This window comes from Panulirus ornatus, chromosome 23, assembly GCF_036320965.1.
Source record: "Panulirus ornatus isolate Po-2019 chromosome 23, ASM3632096v1, whole genome shotgun sequence".
NCBI classification, from domain to species: domain Eukaryota; kingdom Metazoa; phylum Arthropoda; class Malacostraca; order Decapoda; family Palinuridae; genus Panulirus; species Panulirus ornatus.
Window position 1 is genome coordinate 9,494,366 of NC_092246.1, and position 24,597 is coordinate 9,518,962.

The window sequence follows — 24,597 nt, forward strand, 5'->3', positions numbered from 1 at the left end:
CTTTGATGTTGAAATGGGGTTAAATTTATTCTAAACGCTTGTCAACACTGTAACTAATGTTAACTACTGTGTCTGCTAGTACATTCAGAGGAAGTGAATGGCTTACTTTTTGGTTACGATGACTATTTTTCGTCTTACTATTTTTCGTCTTAGCTTGATTAGCTGTTTTCCAAAGCCACTGTAAACGCAGGGGAACTACTGACCACCTTGGGAAAAACATTAATTCCGTGGAGGAAATGTTAGTCATGTAACTCATATTAAAAGCAACTTTCTGCTCAAAACGGGGAGGTATGGAGGAATGTGTTAATAGTCCGGGGAATGTTCGTTGAAGTAGTACTAGACTGCCAAAGTAATTTCCCGAGCTTTCAACGTCAGTGGTCGAGATGGAGCGATTGCCATTTTCCTCTTCTTCATCACACACCAAACACACACACACACACACACACACACACACACGACGGGACAACATAAATGAAAAACTCTTTCCCTGTAACATACACATGCGTATCACAAATAAACACACTCAGGGACACAAGAACGCTGAGGCTTAGGGTCGCCAAGACAAAGCCTAGAATAGGCCCTTGTCTTAAGACGGCCCACTGTCTCGGGTTCAAGGTAATGGCTGCGGGAGAATCTCGCATGTTTATCGTTTATCTTTCATCATTGTTGAGGATAAAGGCAAGTCTAGCAATTGTAATAATGATAAGCATATGGGTAATGATAACAATATAAAAAATCTTAATGCTGCCTAGCATAATGATAACAATAGAGGAAATATCAATAATGCTGCCTAGAATAATTCAAGGAATGCAAATAGCAAAAAAAACATTGAATCCCCTTGAAGACTGTTTGTTAATAGCACGATGATAGAGAGAGAGAAAAAAAAAAAAACATGGGAATTACGCAGGTTGTAAATCGTCAGTCTTGGACTTCTGGCTTAGGTATTTGATGTTTGCATTTCCTACGTATCTGAGCCACGACTCAAACTTGGTACATCCCTTCGTACGTTAATATCCGTGGCGAATGAAAAGTAGATTATCTTATTCCATGTAAAACGTTTGTACAAGAGGTAACAACATCCTCTCCTACGGGTGAAGTCAGATGGATGAAAATAATTTTGAATTTGTATCGAATCACCTTTTTAGAATTCTCTCTTCCAGTCTGAATAGCTTTAGGATTTCCCGGCGGATTTTATAGGATTTGGGTCTCAGTCTAGGAAACGTTTTGTAAGTTCGCCAAAAACTGGGCACTCGTTTCTTTAGATTTGAATAAGAACACCCACCTCATCAAGCTTAGAATTTTGCTTATGTTCATTGCTTTTCCGCAATGCTTAATCGGCTTTAATCACACTATTTTCCTAATCGAAGTTATGTCAAAATTCATACTGTAACTTTTCGTTTTATATACATGACGGACATGACTTAGGCAAAAATATACTTTATATACTTTAGGGGCCTAATAACGGTTGTCCCAGGAGAAAACAAAATGGTACATAAGGACAAGAATAAAGTAACAAGCTCTTCAGGTGTTTATACCTGAAGAAGGAAGAAAGAGAATTCTAGTTTCGTTGAGAAAAGGAGGTATCATAAATGCTTCATCATCATCTTCGTCTAATAATCATAAAAATAGACAATACTAATAGTAATAATAATAATAATAATAATAATAATAATAATAATAATAATAACAATGATAATAATATGTGGGCACTGGAATACCTCTTGAGATGATGTACATCATAGCGTCAAGATTCTGGTAAGAATCTGGCTTTCCAAATCTGTTCATCATAGTACAGTCTCTCTCTCTCTCTCTCTCTCTCTCTCTCTCTCTCTCTCTCTCTCTCTCTCTCTCTCTCTCTCTCTCTAACACACACACACACACACACAAGCATATTCATAATCATTAACTTCACTGTCCATGATCATGTTTCAGCAGTGGAAAACTTTCAGCATTTAGAAAATCAGTGATGACATAGTACGCCAAGTCAATTTCAGTGAACTTCAGACCTTGTGCATGTAGAACGCGAACGGCGGAAGGGACGTACAAAATCGTAAATTAAATCATGCTGGACAGCAAAACCCTCCTCGTAATATCCGTTCAGCAAAACTCTCATCGTAAAATTCGTCAAATCAATCCAAGATTAATTATTTTATCCATCCTAAATAAATTAAGCATAGTTATATTTGTATGAAAAGTGATTTATTAGTGACGTTAATTTCATCCATAATTGTCGTCTTGAGAAGACCTTGGTACTGGCACATATTGTACTTGAGTCTGTTCAGAATTAAAAGCAAATATTATAAATAGCAAAACTACAAGATGGAGGAAAACACATACAGCGAGCGAGCAAGATTGGCGGAATGCCATAGTGGCTCAAGGCCCCACGGCTGGCAGCTGAGTCATACCACCCACTGCCCCACCAGTCACCACCAACACCATTATAACCTGCACAGCCATTTCCTGGTTCTAAGCAGGAGGGGTAGACACACCTTTGTTGCAGACTTCGGATCACCTGAAGCTTCACTGCTCCCTTTCTCCGCAAAGTTTCTCTATGCTAGAATAGCTAGGGTAGGCTCGGCCACCCAAGGATAAACCTAGCCTGGCTCAAAATGCAAACGTAATCTAACCAAGCTTAGGAAAACGTTCTGGGAGGTCGAATCTCTTGGTGATTCTGGCTCTCGTTAAACACTTTTCTTGTATTTCTTTTAAACCAAATATTCACACACACATACACACACACACACACACACACACACACACACACACACATACACACACACAGATGAAGACAGTGCAAATAATAATATACCTTTCCCTCATCACATAAGAATCAAATGGGCTGATGCACTATCGATACTATATCTTATCCTTTCATGTAACAGCATGAAAACTAAAAATATCTATGACATACCAACTGGGAAAAAGTGATTATCTTACACTTGTCCGTGATTATATGTGAAAAACGAGGACGTGGAAAGATCAGAGGAAACCACGTGAAATTAAGAGCTAGATAATTCCTGTGAGCGTATAAACTTGGAAACGGAGTTCCAATAGCCATGATACAGATTAATGTAACAGAAGACTGTTAAATCTATTGTGAATTAGTTGGAACATGAATACCTTCAGCTTCCGATAAAGAGGGGAGGTTAGAAAACATTCTTCAGTGAAAGATGTCAAAATGCAAAAAGACTTTAGGCATGCACTGTGGAGGAGATGTAGGTGGCAGTCAAGCATATGAGTGTTAAAGGAGAGCAAGGGGCAAGTATAGCAAGAAAAGTGTAAAGATACTTTGAAAAGAATACTGAGGACAAGGCAGATGATCCAAAATCTAACCGTAAGTCCATCAGCAGTAATTCATTAGTTAAAAAAAAACAAAATCAGACAAAGGGATTCACAAGAAGGAATTGTAGAGGATTGTGTTACGATGTGAGAGTAAATGATGGACAATTTCAAGTGTTCATACTGAGAAAGACACCATAGCTTCAACACGAGTACGATGGAATGAGGAGGTCTTGGATTGCACTACAGCTATTAGAAAGGACATCAACACACTTCCAAGGAGTCTTAATTCATATAAGGCTCAAGATCCTGATGGACTTTACCCACATGTGCTCAAGTAGTCAGATATGCCTGACAGAGCACTTGATGCATCATTCGGAAAGTTGTTGAAGGAAGGTGTTGTGCCACGTGAATGGGAGAGGGCAAATGGGATATTGTTTCTCAAGAAACAAGACTGGGGGAAACTGCTGAACTACAGGTAGGTTCCCTGACGAGTGTAGTCTGGAAAACACTGGAAGAGATAATCAGACGAGTGAATGACATCACAAATTCAGGGAAAAGAAGTCATGTGTCACATATCTCTGGCTCGTACGGGAGGGGTTACTCCTTTGATGACAGAGGATATAGAAGATTGTAGAATGTTAGAAGGCGTTTTTGGCACTATACCCCATAGGAGGCTGGTAAAGAAGCTGGATCTTCAGGCACCTACAGGAAGGAGATTCCTACCCTGGACATGGACATCACTTTAATGGTAGGGCACAAAGGACGCATGTCAGAAAAGCCTTCCGAAATGGATTGGGGTCACCATTTGTGAACCACAGGGTTCGGTCCTGTGACCATTTGCTCTTCTTGGTCTATGCATATGACTTAACAGGACTGGATTCATAAGGTGAATGTTTGCGGATGATGTCACGGCCATGTGGGAATGACAGAATGATGCGGATTGTAATTAGTTTACAAGAGGACTTGACCAAACTCTAAAGGTGGTTTATGAATTGCAACTCAAGCAATTGCAAAGTACTGAGGGCGGGACACCGCGAAAGAAAGCCTGAAAGCAAGCCGCTGGAGTCTCTACGCGAAATGGGCTTGGGAATCGACGTTCTACTTAAACTCCAACAAGAACGCTTAGCTTAAGAGATCATTTATCAAGGCAAACAGTCTGCTGGCATTCAAACATAAGGATGAGAAATTGTTCAGCGAACCAGCTATGCATAGTATATTTAGGTCAAAAATAGAATATGCTTCTCAGGTTTGATGACCCCACTTAAAGAAGCACAAAGAACTAATAGAGAATATCAAGAGAGTGGTAACAAAGATGGTACCAGAATTAAGAACCGAGGTACACGGAGCGGTTAAAGGATATAAATACGCCCACCTACTATGTTAGAGAGTAATGGATGGCTTACTGAGACACTTCAAGTCCTTACGATACTTTGATGTTGACGGTGAATAGCAATGAACAGGCCTTCAATAAATATTAAGCAAGAAACTTGTAGGAACAGGTGTTAACAGGTATTTCCACGGTATTATACCTATGGCCCTGCGCCTCCATGTTTGTTCTTTTCTTTCCTCGTTTCATAGCTATCATTCTGCTCCGAGAACAGAATATTTGTGATCCCCTGCCATCAGCTGGACCACATAAACTCTGCATCACGTAACTACCGCGGGGTCATAGGGAACTTAAGAGTGCGCCATTACAGTGTTTATTTCTGTCCGCTAACCTGCTCTTGTCCCTCCTAATAATTGGTCGGTTGTTAGCTGGTTACACTGGGACTTTAGGCCTGTCCATAACTCTGAGTAATTAATAAAGCTGTCAACATCAAGTCATAACCGCTCATCGAAACAACTTGAACACCTACTTCAAGGGGTTCGAGATACCTCGAAGAACGATCGCTCTCAACTTCCTCCAAATCCCTTGTCATTAATTCACTTCTCTCCTTACTTCTCTATCTCATCAACTTTTTTTTTTTTCGACATATTTCACGGAATGTCTGGCCTTGAAGAGGACTTTGGTCCAAGATTGGGGGACAAAAAATGGGAAAATACAAATCGGTGCAACTGGGCAGGAGAATTAGTAAGAACGTGACAGAAGTGAATAAAGAGAGGCAGAATAAGCCAAACGAAGACGAAGGGAACTATTGCCAGAAACGGGATATGCAAAAAGTGTCTTGTTTGACAGATACATAAGATTGAGAGACAAGATCCCATCAGTTTAAAGTTCCATCGCCCATGCCCGTATGTGTACCAGCAGGTCATTAGATGCGTACTTATCTATATAAAACACGCACAGACACACACACACACACATATATATATATATATATATATATATATATATATATATATATATATATATATATATATATGAGAGAGAGAGAGAGAGAGAGAGAGAGAGAGAGAGAGAGAGAGAGAGAGAGAGAGAGAGAGAGAGAGAGAGAGACCACGAGAAAAAGTAAACCGTGAAAGAGGTTTCTAGATGCAGTTAAGGCTGGACATACTTCAACTGAGGAAGCCAGAAGAGAATGAAATATCTGTGATCACATAAGAAGTTAGTGTAATACGGACGATAGTCTCGCGTGACGGAGAAGCTTAGTGCACGATGCAGAAAATTCAGAACAACACTTAACAATGTACGAAGGCCAGCTATTCATTCAACCGTGGTCGTTGGTTGAGCACAAGTCTGAATGAACTCAGAGGCTGTATTTTCTTCTTTTACCCGATATATTCTGTGTAGTTCCACAGATGGAGCTTCTGATTCAGGAAGGTGTATATATTCTACCCACAATTACCAAAGGATCAATCTCTATGAAAGATTCCTGATGAAAAACAGGACCTATCTCCCAATAACGAACCTTTCTCAAGGCTCCTGCAGCCTGTACTACTTCCAGCAGCGGAGAAATGCAAACTCGTTTGGAGAGGGAAGTTCTCTGATGAGAATGTACGCCCGATGATTCAGCCTCGGCAATGATGGCATTCCACTCGCTGTGTAACCTACTAGTACAGCTGAGTCCAGTAACACTATATATATATATATATATATATATATATATATATATATATATATATATATATATATATATATTTATATATATATATATATATTTTCTTTCTTACTATTCGCCATTTCCCGCGATAGCGAGGTAGCATTAAGAAGAGAGGACTGGGCCTTTGAGGGAATATCCTCTCCAGGCTCCCTTCTCTGTTCCTTCTTTTGGAAAATTAAAAGAAAAAAAAAAAGAGGGGGAGGATTTCCAGCCACCCGCTCCCTCGCCTTTTAGCCACCTTCTACAACACGCAGGGAATACGTAGGAGGTGTTCTTTCTCCCCTATCCCCAGGGATATATATATATATATATATATATATATATATATATATATATATATATATATATATATATATATATATATATATATATATAAAGTTTTCTTTTGGTGCTTTACTGTGCAGACCTACTGTATTCCTCTCTTTCCAGTATTACGTGCGACAAAACATTAACTAAAAGATGATCAAGAGAATCACTTCTCATCAGTCTTCAAATCCACGTGGGGAGTGTTGAGTGCCTATATACACACCAGTGTGTCTGGGGCCCAGTGGAGGAAAATTGTTCTATATAAAGCTTACTCCCTGAAGCTTCTTACGCCTTGCCAAGTGAGCTATGACAAAAAAGGTAAACGAAACAGAGGGAAGGGAAAAAAGAGAAAGAAAAAAATGTATATAAACGTCTCATCGCGTTGATTTCTTCCGGCATATTGTTTGGTTTTGCGCGGGAGCCAAGCTAAAGGAGGGTTGGGGATTGCCAGGTTTATCAGAGGGCCACACCGTCATCGTCAGGTGGCGGCTCTCTCTCTCTCTCTCTCTCATCACTGCCTTATATAAACATTCTTATCATGATTCATAACTGCTGCATCATTGCCCATTATTACACTAATATACACAAAGACTGTTTTTTCTGTGCAGTCGACTACTGCCTCAGGGTATTATTATACGGTGCCTCATCAAATCACTCGTGATAAGGTATCATATTCACAACCCTGTATTTCATTACTGTAGTATCATCTAACATGCTTTGTTATGCAAATGAAGGCTTACAGTGTTGTACAATACATGAAGCCTTACCAATGTTATATGTGTGTACTGAAATACATCACCGTAATACAGTACTTATGTGGCATGTGGGCAATACATGACAATACATCAAAAGTCCTGTCATGATGAAATACAATTGCTGCAGTAAATACATTACTGCTAAGGTAGAATACATTAGCACTCCACAAATCATTCATTGTCCCCGATATATCACACATCAACATCACACCATTGTACACTTGACCACGATATCATACACCGTCATTTCACTGATGCCCTCTTACCAATGATAACAGGCATCATTTCTTTACTATAATGCAACACGCTGGCTATCTTACATCATATGTCAGTTCTGTCTATCAGCCCATGTAATGCAAGCATTATAATAATCATTGTTATCATAATCATCAGTAGTAAAAGTAATAATAATAGTAGTGGTAGTAGAAACTGTAGAATCAGTAGTAGGAACAACAGTAACAATAGTAGTAGTAATAAGAAAAACAGTTGTAGAAGTACACATCACTTGCACTACAACGAACAGGTTGGTGGGTTTTTGGCTTTAGGCCTACTAATTGCCAAGGTCAATGTGGCAGTCAACTTTACGCTATATCTACCAACCGAAGATCTTGAACACCAGGTTTTATGGATATTTCTAAATCTATCAACAGAAGATCTTGAACACCTTCAGGTTTTATGGATATTTCTAAGACCACATACACTCTCATCATGTCTATGGCCCTTGATAAAAACTGTTATGAACAAAACCAGTTCAATCACAAGGAACACTGTGCAATACTCATGTAATATATGCCGTCCAACAATTTGTCCTTACAGAACCCTGATATCCTCCCAAACTGTAAGCTCAAACTTGCCGGGTAAACTAGCTCCTACAAGACTGACCTGATGAGGTAGTAGTCATGGTGATGAAGATGCCATGAAGAGGGATGAGTTAGACAAGCTATGTTCCTCCACTGCCTGCAGTGGTGTGGACGCTGATGTTCTCTAGCAATTCCAGTCATATAATTATATATGACATCAGTTGCTTCAAGAGAGAAGAAAACATGCAATATAAGAAGATTTTCACAAGTACGAATTTATTCTATTCATGTATTTCTCAGTTATAGTTTAGAATCACAGAGAGAGGAGATCCCATGTCTTAAAGAAACTTCTAAATCACCTGCAATTTACAATGGATCATTTTTTGAACGATGGCACAGAACCCTGGTCACACGACGGGTACCATTCCTCATGACAAATTCCTGGGGTTCACAGTCAGTAAAGACTGTTCTATTGTTACTCATGATGTCTGGTAACCTGTGAGTACTGAACAGTCCTCTTAAGTTAGACACATCACCGCCATACACCCAGGAGTATGTCATAGACTTCTTTCTCTTATTAGACCTACATGGTCAATATGTGGGAGCTGTCAGAGTCCTTTCACCACCATTCTGGAAAGTTAAACATCCCAAATATCAATGTCATTATTCCTGCATTCTTAAGCCACTAATGTGATGGTCTGGGTGATTCTTTAAGGTAAAGGGGCAAACGAAGAACCCCTAGGCTCCAACAGACTAAGACAAGGGTTGTGCAAAATCATTTATACCAGATGCAGATGAAAGCATTTGAAATGTGCAATAAGATATGACATGAAACTGGGGCCAATTCATCTTGCATATCCATCCATTTCAGTGGAACAAGAAGCAACTTGTAATAAAGGGCACAATTCATATTAATCCTACATGTGATGGAGACTAGGAGAAAAAGAATTTGAGCAACCATCTCCTTTTCGTTCAAGATGTGTGAAGACAAAGAATTCAGGAACCATTTTATAGTAAAATTTATTTATTATACTTTATCGCTGTCTCCCGCGTTAGCGAGGTAGTGCAAGGAAACAGACGAGAGAATAACCCAACCCACCCACATACACATGTATATACATAAACACCCACATACGCACATATGCATACCTATACATTTCAATGTATACATACATATACATACACAGACATATACATATATACACATGTACTCATTCTCACTTGCTGCCTTCATCTATTCCCATTGCCATCCCGCCACACATGAAATGGCACCCCCCTCCCCCTATGCGCATGCAAGGTAGCGCTAGGAAAAGACAACAAAGACCACATTTGTTCACACTCAGTCTCTAGCTGTCATGTGTAATGCACTGAAACCTCAGCTCCCTTTCCACATCCAGGTCCCACAAAACTTTCCATGGTTTATCCCAGACTCTTCACATGATCTGGTTCAGACATTATTAACTGAAACCATAAACCATCAAATTGAACTTTTACAATAATTTTCACAATAGTTAAACACAACACAAATGACTCAACATGGCAAAGTCTACAGTTTCAAACCCTTTCAAATCCAGCTTTTAGTAAGCATTGTTTGTATCATGTGGGCTAAACAGTGTATTTAGTGGCAGTCCACTGTGATATGACATCATCTTGCTAACCTACTCATTTTTTCTAAAAAGTCCAATTGACATTGATTACTTAAAATTAATGCATTAGCTTTTAAAACTCCAGATTCATCTTGTCCAGCCTCTTCTTTGGTATATGTGCTAAAGTATGATTGTTCGACCATGTTTGTAGCATCGGTGGAGGTAAGCATGTCTTGAGGTGCTGGAGGGCACTGAATGTGTTATGCTGTTGCAGTCATCACTGAAATGAGACAGAATAACTTTACCAGGGTGAATACCTCATTAAACAAAACAGGTGTTTTATGGATGAGCCAAACTTGGTTCTGTCAGTTGCTCCAACCTCCCATTTTTTCTTTTCTCGTTAATCCATACAGAACTAGGTCTATGTGACTTGCCAGGGGAAAACCACTGTTACTGAAGCATGCCCTGAGCTGACCCAGGGGACAGTACAACGTCTTGACAACTGACAACAGTTGTAGTCAGTGAGCAATCCACACTGATTGGTGGTCAGAAGTTTCATCCAATTTCATTGATAAGTCTTCAAAGACTGAGGCCTTGATTCAGCAATGAACTCATGTTTTTCTGCATCAACCATAATCAAATCATGCATGAAATATGGATTTCAACTTTTATTAGAGCCTATTACTTTTCTATTACACACAAGTCAACCCTTCATATGAACCATCATCATCATATACAATAAGCCTCTGTTGTATCCAGTCCCTATTCACTCCTCTAGTATCTTCACTTGTAATATATCTCAAGTCCAAATCAATTCTCCAACTCCATCTACCCATCTCTTCTGCAATCTACTTCTTCTACCCTTTACTGATCAGGGTCTTCTTGACCAAAATTTTGTCTGCAACATGTTCTAAATGACCATATCATCCTATGACTTTCATCCATTCACCTTTCTAATGGCTTTTTCATACCAGATAACCTTTTCATCTTCATTCTCTCTATCCACCTATTTTCGACTATACTACACATGTAATTTATCACTGTTGTTCTTAATTCTAATGTATCATGAGCTACATGACCTTGGATATCACATTCATGCATCAGCAATGGAACAAACACTACTCTGTAGAGGCTTCTTTCACACTGTAAACTAATATTCAATTCATAATTACAAACAGTAATAAAAATATTGAAAAATATCAATATCATAATCACTCTCTATATATATATTAACTATCTTTCTCAAAACTGAGTTAGGGTATCAACATATACACACAAAGTAATCTTAATAAACTTATTACTACTTTGCACATAAAAATGATAACAGTTTTCTCCCTGAACACACCAGATATACCTTTACTTTTGGGATCTATTGCCAAATTGTGTAAGTATTGGTAATATCATAATGGCAAGATTTTTTTTTTTTGTCTTCAGCAATGAGCATAAAGTTCAAAACTCTTCCTTAATAATATAACATCCACTTGGCCTATTCTGGAAAATGTTGATTCTAAAGATGAGTGATCCTGTACCATTACCAACTTACAGTTTCGCTTTCTCAGGACTACCAGGCCTTTCTATCGGCAAATGATATACCATATGGTCTCAAGGTGTCTGCTAGCAGGGTAGCATTTTGTCATACTGATGCTCACCATGACAGTAACTGTGGCATGCCTGACCAGCTTTGTAGTAGAAGCCATAACTAGGGTGATCAATGGTAATACGAATGGCTTCTCACCTACGTGAACATTTATGTGCTGGAATAAATAACTCATCTGACTAAAAGTTATCTGCCATTGCGAATATCCTTTTGGTTTATCCTATCTAAACAATAAAGTGCTTCACTACATATGTCCTACAGTCAAAGGGTGTTTGGCACTGGGAAGATTCATATGGCTTCTTATTTGTGCTGAAATAAATTACTCCAACAGAAGAATGTCTTTAAAAACTGCGAATATTCATGTGGTTTCTTTCTAGGATGAGTTACTGTGTGCTCTGCTAAACTACTTCCTTGGAAGGTCTTGGCAATGTGATTGTTAATTTGGCTTCTCTCATAAATGAATATTCATGTGGTTCATTAAAGTATTCCTTTTCAAAAAAAGGTCTCCTGTAAGTGGGAACATTCATATGGCTTCTCTCTGTGCACTTAGCTGTGTGATGCATCATGTAATGCATCTAGAAGATAGCCTTTTGGTAATAAAAATATTCATATGCATCTTTCCTCCTGTATGCTGCACTGAATGACTCTCCTGGGAATAGGTCTTCTGATATTGTAAATACTCCATAGCTTCTCTCCTGTATGCACCTTCCACATTGTGAATATTACTATGGTTTCTCTTTTAAATGAATATTCATGTGGTTCAGTGAAGTACTGCTTTGGGAAAAGGTCTTTTGGCACTGTGAACATTCACATTGCTTCTCTTCTGTTTGAACAGCTGGGCTGCATTAAGTAGTCCCTCAAAAAGACAGCCTTTAGGTAATAAGTACAGTCTTATGGCTTCTTTCCTGTATAAATGATAATGTGGTTCATTAAACCACTTCTCTTGGAAAAGGACTTCTTACATGAATATTCATGTGGCTTTTCTCCTGCATAAATGTTTATGTGCCTTTGGCAGTGTGAATATCAATGGGTTTTTCTCTAAAATGAATGCTCATGTGGTGCACTAAATCACTCCATTGGGAAAAGGGCTTTTGGCAATCAACATTCTAATGACTTTTCTCCTGTATGAATAGCTATGGTCTACATTAAGTTGCCCCTCTACGAGATAGTCTTTAAGCAATGTTTACATTCATATGGCTTCTTTCCTGTATGAATGGTAATGTGGTTAACTGAAGTACTACCTAGGACTTCTGACAATGTGAATATCTATATGTCTTCTCTCTTGTGTGAATGGCTATGTGCAGAATTGAATGATTCCTCAGGGAAAAGGTCTTTTGGCATTATAAATATTCATATGGCTTCTCTTCTGTATGAAAATGCATGTCCCTCTCTAAATCAATCATCTGGGAGAAGGCCTTATGACATTAAGAACTTCATTTTTCTTCTCTCCTGAATGAAGTCATGTGCCACACTAGACCACTATCTATCTATCTATATCTTAGACACCTATTCCAATTAGAACACCCTCAAAGGGGTGGCCATGGTAACAGAGTCTCCATAACTAAAGAGCTCCAGTGCCACTTCTTAGCCTTTAGTGCCTTACGCTTAACAGCCCACTGGCAGAGGGCAAGTCTAGTGCAGTGTTTGCAGAGGCTCCTACCTAATATTCCACTGCTCTGGAATAACTTCTTTTAGCATTTTGGACATTCCTGTGACTTCTCTCATATATGAAGTCATATGCTCCACTAGAATATTCCTCTAAGAGGAGAACTTGAACATCATCCCACCAAACATACACCCATCTAAAACCACAATCCCCAGGCAAACATGAGTCACACTTCCCATCTGCACTCTGGATGTCACCCATTCCTAAATTACTACAAACACCAATTAAACACATCCCAGGACTTTTCATGCTCATGACAAAGGTACCACAATGAAAATATGGAACACTTATTGCTTAATTGCCCTGCCTAAAATCACTTTACTTTATGATCTATTGTCTTGCCTAGTGGATGGGGCCAACTTCTGAGCACTATGAGAGTCCATGTATGTAGAAGAGACTACAGGGACAGGAAGTTACATAACTAAGCATGTTGGTGATCAGGTGCCAAAAGCAGTGCAACATTGGCTAGATGACAAGCTCTAAGTGACTGCTTCACACTATATCAGGTAATTTTACTTATTTTTTTTCTTTTGATTTTTTTTTTTTTTTTTTTTTCATACTATTCGCCATTTCCCGCGATAGCGAGGTAGCGTTAAGAACAGAGGACTGGGCCTTTGAGGGAATATCCTCACCTGGCCCCCTTCTCTGTTCCTTCTTTTGGAAAATTAAAAAAAAACGAGAGGGGAGGATTTCCAGCCCCCCGCTCCCTTCCCTTTTAGTCGCCTTCTACGACACGCAGGGAATACGTGGGAAGTATTCTTAATCCCCTATCCCCAGGGATAGGGGATTAAGGGGATAGGATCAATATTTTCATCCTTACATTTCCATTAACAATCAACCACTAGTCATCTAATCAAACAATTGCTTACATTTATTGTAATAACATTTATATGTAAATACTTTAGTGTACCCAATCGGATAAATTGCAAATTTTGAGTTCTTTCATACTCCTTTGCGAACTTCAACTGTTTTGAAGATCTGTTATTTTGGATTCCCACAATAACTTGATTAAGAAATTATAATTGCAATTCTTGCTAATTTTATAAATGCCTGGCATCCTGCTACAATAGTGCTGTTCAATATACCAGTGTAAAGTTTTAAATCAAGTAAAAAGGAATGATAAATGCCAAATATTTTTGAAAGAATAATCAAAATTGATCACATTATTATCATCATATTAGTCTGAATAAAAAAATTTCAATCTTATCTTATTTCTTAAATGACATGTACAAACCATAGCTTTTTTAGAGAACAAGAAAAGTTAAATTGATTAAATAGATCACCTACTCCAAAAATGCAATGGTGTAACAAGTTAAAGTAAAAGCAACAAAGTTCTTTTTTCTGAGTAAAAGAGTTAAGGTGTATGACAGCGCCAAAAAGTGAAGATTAAATTGGCTAGGAAAATTAATATGTACATGTGACTAAATGGACTAGATTTTCTTAAACTGAAAATCAAGAAAGTACTGAAAAAAGAACGCAAGAAGGATTTGTACTGTCTATTCACCCTAAGCAAAAATAATCCATGCTGAGAAATCAATGACTTCCCTTCTTGAGAACATTCATGTGGCATCATACAAATTAAGAGTTTTCTTCACCATCGCTTGCAACTCAAGCAGCGATTCCCAATCACCACCATATCATTATCAAGAACTTCATTAAATACAGTCCTTGATTGGATATCAACTTTCACCAAAGGAAGATCTTACAACAACTCATCTAATTTTCAACTTTCCTAATATCTGCAATCTTACATGATTACAATATTTCAACTATGGCGTCTCACATGATTTATCCTTATGTCGGTAATTCTTCAAGAGCTTGCGACTGAGACTGGCACTGAGACTGAGGCAGGTCGTCTAGACAATATATTGATGTAAAAATAGGCTTGCTATGGATGCAGTTCTGATTTTCCCATGCAGCCTTGTCAACTCTTCCCACAGTTTCCTGGACTTTATGCAACTTTTCCAGTTTGTCACATACATCTTCACGTCTTACAACATTTGGACCTGAGCGAACCATTCTCACTGCTTCCCCCTGTTATAAGAAAATGCATATTACAATCATCAATGCAAAACTACATGGAATGATCATGGAGTTCAAATATGAGGAATCAGGGCATGGCATCTAAGGAAAATGAAAATATGTGCATGATCTTGTAATCTGAAAAACAGTAAATCTAAATAAACTTTTGATTATATCTAAATCTTAACATTATATTTTGTTGAATTTTTAAGTGACTTACATGACTTTCTTTAATTTACATGAACCCCTCTTATCACTAACAAAGCTTATCTATAACACTTATCACTTACTACTAACAAAAATACACCCCTACTTGCAATATTACAGTGTATAATACTGTCAAATGTACTCTGATTTGTGTAAAGGTAAAGGAATTAAATATGCCATGGTCTTGGTTTGGAAATACATTTTCAGGATGAAAAACTTCATTGTATGAGGTTACAAGTCAATGGTAAAGGGCGATTAACAAAGCTATTCAAGGAAATGGATAATGGCAAGACACTACAGAAATTATCATGAAAAATACTATTCAAAATATATACATATACACCATTTCCTGCATTAGTGGGGTAGCACCAGAAACAAGCAAAGAAGAGATCTAATTTGCTTACATCCATTTTCTAGCTATCATGTGTAATGCACTGAAACCACAGCTCCTATCCACAACCAGGCCACACAGACCTTTCTGTGGTTTTTCTTGGCTCCTTCATATGCCTGAGATCAGTCCACTGACAGTATAACAGCCCCTATATACTATATCACTCCAATTTGCCTCCATGCATGTTCAGGCTCCTAGCACTCCAAAACTTATTCACTCCATCCTTCCTTCTTAAATTCAGTCTCTCCCTTCCCTTTTTTCCCTTCATTTCTGACACATATCTCTGTCAACATCTCACTTATTCTCTCCATCTGTCCAAGTTATTTCAGCAAACGTTCTTCAGCTCTCTCAACCATACATTTTGTATTGCCATACCTCCTTTTACCCTATCATTACTAACTCAATCAACCCTCCTTACACCACAGACAGTCCTCAAACATTTCATTTCCAACTAATTGACTCTTTCCCGTACATCTTCATCTACAGCACATGGCTTACATCCATACAACATAGCTGGGTGTACTATAGCTTCAAATATACCCATTTTCACCTTCCCAGATACCAAACCCTTCATCCACTCACCCACCCTATGACTCACCTCAGCTTCCATGGTTCCATTCACTGCCATATCCACTCCTAGGAATTCTAAACACTTCATTCCCTCTGTTTTCTCCCTTCAAATAAAAAATACTCAAACTAACCTGTTTTTTGCACTGCTGAACTTAATAACCTTGCTTTTATTTACATTTACTGTCGTCTTTCTCCTTTTGTAAAATCCTCCAAACTCAGACACCAACTTCTACAGTTTCTCATTCAAATCAGCCACCAGTGCCATGTCATCAACAAACAACTCACTCACCTCCTATGCCCCCTCACCCCCAACACACTACACACCAGCTCATCTCTCCAAGAATCTTGCATTTACCTCTCTGATCACCTCATCCATAAACAAATCAAACAGCTACAGTGACATCACATACCCATGCTAATCTATTATTGTTAACTTACCTTAATCCAATGCTGAACTTTCAGGGGACGTGTTTTTTCAATGCTGGAAGAGGGACACAATACCAACGTAGACAACAGTTCTTTTAAGTCATTGACTCCATAGTAGCCAACAACATTTGTCATTCCAACTATCTCTCCATGAGATATGACAGAGCTGATACTGGTACCTTCAAACACAAAAAACTATCATTATGTCTAGTAATGTGCTTAATTACCATTCTTAATACATGTATTTTACCATTCTTAATAACTACATTTTTTCCTTAAAAAACAATGGTATAAGATGTATCAATTCGTACAAGTAAAATTAAAAGTTGACCATGCAAAATGTGATAACTTCGGAATATATAGAAAGGGGAGATCAGTGTAAATTTACAAGTCTAAGCCCCTCAAACTTATAATAAAGACATATAAGTATCATTGTTTTTTCTGTAACATATTTGGTAATGCTATTACAGCATTTGTATTCTGAAGAAACAATATTTCAGAATAAAACTGTCCTTAACCTTAAATGGAAAAATGAAAAAAAATAATCTTTTTTCTTTCATACTATTCGCCATTTACCGCGTTAGCGAGGTAGCGTTAAGAACAGAGGACTGGGCCTTTGAGGGAATATCCTCACCTGGCCCCCTTCTCTGTTCCTTCTTTTGGAAAATTAAAAAAAAAAAAAAACGAGAGGGGAGGATTTCCAGCCACCCTCTCCCTTCCCTTTTAGTTGCCTTCTACGACACGCAGGGAATACGTGGGAAGTATTCTTTCTCCCCTATCCCTAGGGATAATGCTTCTATTTAAAGATTTATTTCAAGGTTCAAAATCACTCAAAATTTAGCAAAACTCATTCTATCCCTAAAACCATAAAACAGCTCCTTTCTTATAATGCCACAAGTATGCAAAGTATATCTACCTGTTTTCACTGTTAACACTCTCATTGGTTTTGGGTGGATCAGGTACAGTCAGCCTCTCAAATCACTCACGTGCATTCCGAACATATGCCTACTATACCAAAGCAAAACATGAACTTTTTTAAAGTTATTTTCACTTTTCACCATCGAACTGAATCATAAAATGAAACTCATCACACCATCCTTCTTCATGAAATGCTTTCAATGCAAGTGATTCTCAGTCATTCCTCCAGCTCCATCATATGAAGTGCCCCTTGCGCTAATCAAATTCATTGCAGTACCTACCCATGTCTTTGGTGGTCCACCTCACCTCCTGTTAACTTTGACTGTACTAATATATAACTTTTCAACAAACCAATCCAGTTATCATGAGCATACCAAACTATAAGACTTTCATCCATATCTTTCTCAAATCTTTATTCTTCACTCTATCCATCGTCTCAGTTCCACCTATACTGTGTGAATTTCCCACTCCACTCATCTTATGTTTTACCTACTGTGACTATTATCAACTTGGCTTTCATACTCATATGCCAGAGCTTGTATAAATACAATACTCCTTCATGCAAGCTTCTTACACACTACATTCAAATTTTTTCCATGAACTATAGTATTTAAGGTGCCTCTAATTTTTTTACCTTGCATGACTGCTCTTAAACTAAGGTTTTCCAATAACAATGTTACTGAGCTTTATTACCAAATATTCAATATCATCCAGAGCTTCCACTTACTCACTGTGCAAACCAATATTTCAATGTATTTTCTAATGCCTTTCAAAGACTTCGTCTGCTTGAATCCACTCAGCTTCCTCATCCTGCTAACATCAAAAATGCCTAACATGCTATCAAACTCTTTCTCTGATTCAGCTAACAACACAATTGCAATGAAAAGATAGAACTGATATGCTGTACTAATAAGTAAGACTTAACTGACAGTAATATATTTCTGTATTTACATAATCCTAGGCCCATTTCATTTAAATGATCAGAATTACCATTTTTGACATGAGAATTTGTAATGAAAAGTAGGAGGAACTGTCTCAGTTGAAATTAACATTCATTTGAGAACTAGACACATCTCTGGGATCACCTTAAAGAAGAGATAATCAAGCATTATTTGAGTAACATGCCTAATTCCTCTGCAACTTAACTGCATATATTTACAAAACAGCTACACAATCTGGTAATAAAAGAATACTTAGGAATAAGTAGTGTTAGTGTGTGCATACTATGAGCTGAAACACATATAAAGAAAGAATCAATGAAAACTATCAAAACAAAATTAGGAAGGACAAAAGGTGAGAAGGATGTATCAGAGATATTCAGAGTTCAAAGTACATGGATAGGATTCTTTGAGAGCCATCAAGAAAACTTAAATCATAACTCAGATAAAAAGAGTTACTTCTTGATGAACAGAAACTGAAAGCAAATGTTTTATTCAAATAAGATGCCAACAAACAAGAGAAATTCCCTACCAAGCACAGGATTCTCAGCATTACTGCTGGGACTTCTCAAATAATGTGTTCAGAAAATACATGTAGACCAGAGTCATATGATTAGAATTTAGGAAATGGAATATATAGTATACATGAAAGATATAATTCCATAACTTACCTGGATAAAGAGCTATTTTAAAACCATTAGACAGAATTCTGTGATCAGTAATAGTGTAATAGCTGCTGTTGGGAACCTGCTCTCGTTGCAGCCTCAGAAGCTGATTCCAGTTCTCTGTTCCAAGGACACTGTTGAAAATGGTTCAATCTGTATCATATGATGCTAAGAATGCTGACACTATACTTATCTACTTCTGTATATATTTTGCTCACCCTATCCCATAAAAAAGTTGAGCAGACCTATAAAGTACTCCCTACATGACACATTCTGGCATATTTTTACAGATGTTTTCCTTAAAACAACTGATATATGCATCATTCTACTTTCCAACTCAAGTATGTCTCTGTATGTTTTTTGAGCATTTAACCATTAATACATACCTAAGCCAACTAATGCACCCATATATAATGTGTTTAAATGTAAGGGACCTACTATACTGCAAAAAAAACTGGTTTTGTGTAGAAAAATTAGATACTTTTACAAAAAGAATTTGAAATAAAAAAAAGCTATACAGTTCTGTCTGGGTAATCAAGCCAGCTGGACTTTAAAATGGAAAATCAAATTGCAGGAATATTAGGTAGACACATTAGGTAGAAGTAGGTGGTAAGAACATTAGGTAGGAGCCTCTGAAAACTGCGCTAGAATTATCTGCTGCCAGTGGCCTGTTAAGGGTGAGGCACTAAGGGTAAAGAAGCGACAATGGACTTCAACAGTTCTGGAGACTCTTTTGCCATGGCCACCCCCTTGAGGGAGTTCCTAAATCAAATGGGCATCAGATATCTTTCTTTCTTTCATACTATTCACTATTTCCCGCATCAGCGAGGTAGCGTTAAGAACAGAGGACTGGGCCTTTGAGGGAATATCCTCACCTGCCAAAACCAAGTTCCTAACATTCCCCATAAAATGTCAACATAAGTCAAAAAACATATGGCCTAGGAAGAGCTTGGAACTATGTCATGCTCCTGATGGCATACGCAACTCCTGATAGCCTACGTACTCAAGGACCACTAGGCAAGAACTGATTACTTATGAGCCAGTTCCACCAACATTATGCACCAGTTGGGTGGCAACTGCATATACCCTTAAATATCTTCTTTTGTTGGAATAAAAAAAGCAGGTAAACTACAATAAATGGATTTTCAGTACTATCTGGTGCTTACTGGAAATGTACCAAAATGAAGTTAAAGTGCAATACAAGAGGAAGTGCCACTACCTTACTTTAAAACATTTACACATTTTTCTTAATACTACACAAACCCTTTTAAAGCACCATTATTGGATATGATGGCTTAAATATACCCTATGGACTCCATCATGACATAACTACCTCAGATGAAGAACGTAAGTCTTGATGAATACATTCTAGTTACCAAAGTCATCTCCTTCTGTTAAATTCTTTAGGCTCTAAAACATCAAATGCCTATAGTAATGCAAGTATCAAAACCAATGTAGACACTACAAGGTGATGAACTGAGGTGAAATATCTAACAAACTTTTTTACTAAGTAAATAGCTTTCTTCCCATACATAAGTTCTTGAGTAGAATACAGTATCTGTCTAAAATAATACAGCAGAGAATTGAGTGCTGAGCACAGTGAACTGCGACTGCATTGGACATGTTTGTGCTTTGTTGTACTACTTTCAAAAGTTTGTGGTTGCTAACCAGCACGTGACTATTCTGAAAGCCTTTTTTTGTGTGGAATGCAATCCTTGTTTTTGTTTGCTTTTGACAAAGTGGATGTATAGATAGGCAAGACCTAGTTTATGGTGCAGCAGATGAACTGTCTGCAGAGGATACTGAGGGATTCTCTTTCTTGTCCAAAACAGGTGCTGGTAAGTGAACTGTAAGTGTCATTCAGTCAAACTCTAAGCAATAATAATTGCACCATTACCCTCTACCTAAAATGTAGCAATGCTAAAACCATCAGTCACTTGATTCCATCTTCTTTTGCAGGTACATATGTAAAACAAATGCTAATCAATGACAAATATAAAATATTCTTCTAAACTATCTGAAAGCTTTGAACTCTTATGAGATCAAGGTCATGACAAGATGGCAGTCAAGACAAAATCAAAACTTAAACCTACTCATGTTCTTACTGCTATATCATATTCAGTATTAATCATATAATACAACTGCTTTCTCATTAATCACTTCTTGATCTAATAATGTTGATACACAGACAATGTACAAAAACCTACCTTGCATTAAATGGTATGGAGTTGGTAAGGTTGTTCACAGGGAACTTGAAAGTCTTAAGGAGAGTGTGAACAAGAAGAGTTTCACTGAGTCTTGATGTGTTGAGGGCTATGATATTCCTATCTTTTAAACAAATCCAACCTCCAAACACAGTCAGTGGACCAAGTAGTCTGAGGGTATAATGTGACTCTGAATCTGTGCCATTCTTATTCAAAATCTCTTTGATTGTGTCCACTGCAACATGAACTTCCTTCTGATGTTCAAGCCATGGTCTTCTTACAAGAAGTGATCGTTTCTCAGTACTTCTTCCATTATGCTTCGCTAACTGAGGGGTCAATGGTGCTACATACCTAGAACACCATAAATATTACTCATAAATTTAATCTATTTCAATCATGCTTTTGGTGCTACTAAACTGATTGCACATGGTTACTTCACCTTCAATGAGACTGCACCATTATCAATGGATGAAAAAGGAGTACAAATTTATCAATGCACTTCTCACTCCAAAGAAACATGTTATTTCCCTGATACTGATTGCAGTGCAGCCTTGAAGGTTCAGACACGTCACAAAAGGGGTCCAGGAATCATCTAAATGAAAAGAAAAACATTATGATTCTGATATTAAGCAACCCATTTTGCACATGCAGCCAACAAGCCCTAAAAACAAGTTCTTTCCTAAAATTTCACTCTGCACATAATAATACACAATAATAACAACAAATTTCCAATAGAATTCTACATACTGGACATTACACATGTGATGCATTTATCTAATGCTTACACAACAAAACTGAGACTAGAGTTATGGAAAAATGAGTTTTGTCCTTGTACAATTACTACTCATATTACATTATGGGATGATTCAGCTAGAGGACTAGATAAGTGCCATATACACTAAAGACATTAATGCTGCAATAACTGATTTTGAAGTTTGCTTTTGAGGTGTGAAATGTACGTGAGGACATCTGATTACAAACTCGATAACATCAGTTACATACAAATTGTCTAATGGCTAGTAAAGTTACTACCACCTTCTCTTAGCCCAATCTCTAATTTGTTCATCTATAAAAGTTGACTATAAGTACAAACTTGGGAGTTTTAATGTTTCTCTCCTCAATAATGTTCTCACTGATGATGCACTGATTCTTCCTAGAGCTTATAGGTTCAAATGCTGATGAAATTCCTTGCAGTAATATAATTAAACTGATCAAATCATCTGTAGGTACCTCATTATTCACTTTTAAAGGTAAATATTTTGCTCAGATGTTTGGCTTGGCTAAGGGCAATTCTTTATCTCCTGCACTTGCAAACTTTTACTTGAAACATCCTGAAACTAAACAGTTAAGATTTATAAAACCAGATAATGTAGTATGGCTCAGATATGTATATGATACCTTATGTTTTGCCAGTCCATTCAGATATTGCCTTGTTCTTGACAAAAACAACTTGTTCAGATCGATAAAGTTCAATGAAGAAAACAAGAATAACAGAAGTTTAACCTTCTGGGAAATTGAGATAATTGGAAGCCTAGGTGTACCTAAAGAGTACCAAACGCCCTCTAACACCCCTTTAATTTTTCTACTCTACATTGTCTATACAATTGTGGATCCTGAATCTCCACATGAAAAAAGAAAATCATATCAGGCAAACGCTACAGCACCCAAAAGAAATCATAATCCATTGCGAATGAAAAGTCACCTTTGGCAAGGCTGTATCACTAGGAGTGCAGACTTATCAAAAAACTTTTCAATCCAAAGGAGTCTACATTTCCCCACCCCCAAAAGTGGCACAGCTTTGGACAGCAGGAGTTTTTAGAAAGAGGTCCTGGGTAATGCAAGGAGTCTCAAAAAAATTGGTCCTGGGGTAATCATAAATAATATCTCAGAAATGAATATCTCAAAGCATCTTTCACTCCATCCATCCATCATTTTCTCAGTTTCCTCCTTCCTTATTCCCTCCACTTTTGACATGTATACCCTCTTAGCCATCCTCTCCTCACTTATCCTCTTCATATATCCAAATAATTTAAAGCAAACCCTCTTAAGCTCTCTTCTAATAATTCATTACACTTCTCTTACCTTATCATTTCTATTCAGTCAGCCCCTCCTCACACCACACACTGTAGTCCGACAATTCATTTTCAATACTTCCTCTCTCTTTAGTATGTTTTTATCTAGGGCCCATGCATCCATACAACACAATCGGGACTACAACGCAATCAAACATATCCATATTTGCTCTCACAGACAGTGTCCTCTCCCTCTACAAATACCTCATTGTGCCCTAGACCTTAGGCTCCTTACATACCCTTTGGACCACTTCAGATCCTATGGTTTCATTTGCGACATGTCTACTCCCAGGTTCTTTCCTTCAAACTTACACTTCACCTTATCTGTCTCTCTCCACTGCTGAAGCAAGTAACCTTACTTTTATTCACATTTATCCTCAACTTTCTACTTTTGCATACTCTCCCAAACTCAGACCCAGCTTCTGCAGTTTCTCATTTGAATCTGGCACCAGTGCTGTGTCACTGGCAAAAAGTAATCAATTTGCCTCCCAAGCCCCTTCACTCAAAATGGACAGCAGACATAAACCTCTCTTCAAGACCCTTGCATTCAGCTCTCTTCCTGTCTAATCCATTAACAATAAACTACCATGGTGATATCACACACCCCTGCCACAGACCCACCTACACCTGGAAACACATACCCTTCTCTCTTCCTAATTGCACACATGCCTTACTTTTGTGATGAGAACCCCTCATTGCTTCTGATAGCTTTCCTTCAACATAAAATATTTGTAAATCTATTCGCAAAGCATCCTTACCAACCATATCATACTCTTTCTTAGATCCATGATTTCTAAATATAAATCCTGTTTCTCTGTGAATTTCCCATACAACCATATCATTAAAGCACACCTGATCCACACAACCTCTACCACTCTCGAAGCCCATTGTTTCTCCCCAATCTGATGCCCTATGTATGCCATCACCTCTTAATCAGCACTCCCATAAAACTGCCAAGTAAAAGCAACAAACTTGTGATGGTAATTCACATATCAACTTTTTCCCTCTTGCCTATATACAATGGCACTATATGCCAATCTGCAGTCACCTCAACATGAGCCATAATACAGTGAAGACCTTGACAAACCAACCACTTAAGATATTTTGCTGCAGTCCTATCCACTCAAGCTACTTTGCTAATTCACTGCTTT

The 24,597-nt window shown here is 37.8% G+C and overlaps 1 protein-coding gene across 4 annotated transcripts in view; it reads right to left on the bottom strand.

Moving 5' to 3' along the window:
* Nucleotides 1–8,459: 8,459 nt before the first annotated feature.
* Nucleotides 8,460–24,597, bottom strand: part of LOC139756798 (PMS1 protein homolog 1-like) — a 48,833-nt gene continuing 32,695 nt past the window's right edge. For 3 of the 4 annotated variants that reach the window (XM_071676600.1, XM_071676599.1, XM_071676598.1), the window contains exons 14-17: nucleotides 21,378–21,725; nucleotides 19,177–19,304; nucleotides 16,662–16,828; nucleotides 8,460–15,067 (exon numbers count right to left, since the gene is read on the bottom strand). In XM_071676600.1, the coding sequence (XP_071532701.1) occupies nucleotides 14,828–15,067; nucleotides 16,662–16,828; nucleotides 19,177–19,304; nucleotides 21,378–21,725 (883 nt within the window). In that variant the 3' untranslated portion in view covers nucleotides 8,460–14,827. The remainder of the gene's footprint in view (nucleotides 15,068–16,661; nucleotides 16,829–19,176; nucleotides 19,305–21,377; nucleotides 21,726–24,597) is intronic. The other variant, XM_071676601.1, reaches the window with a different exon arrangement.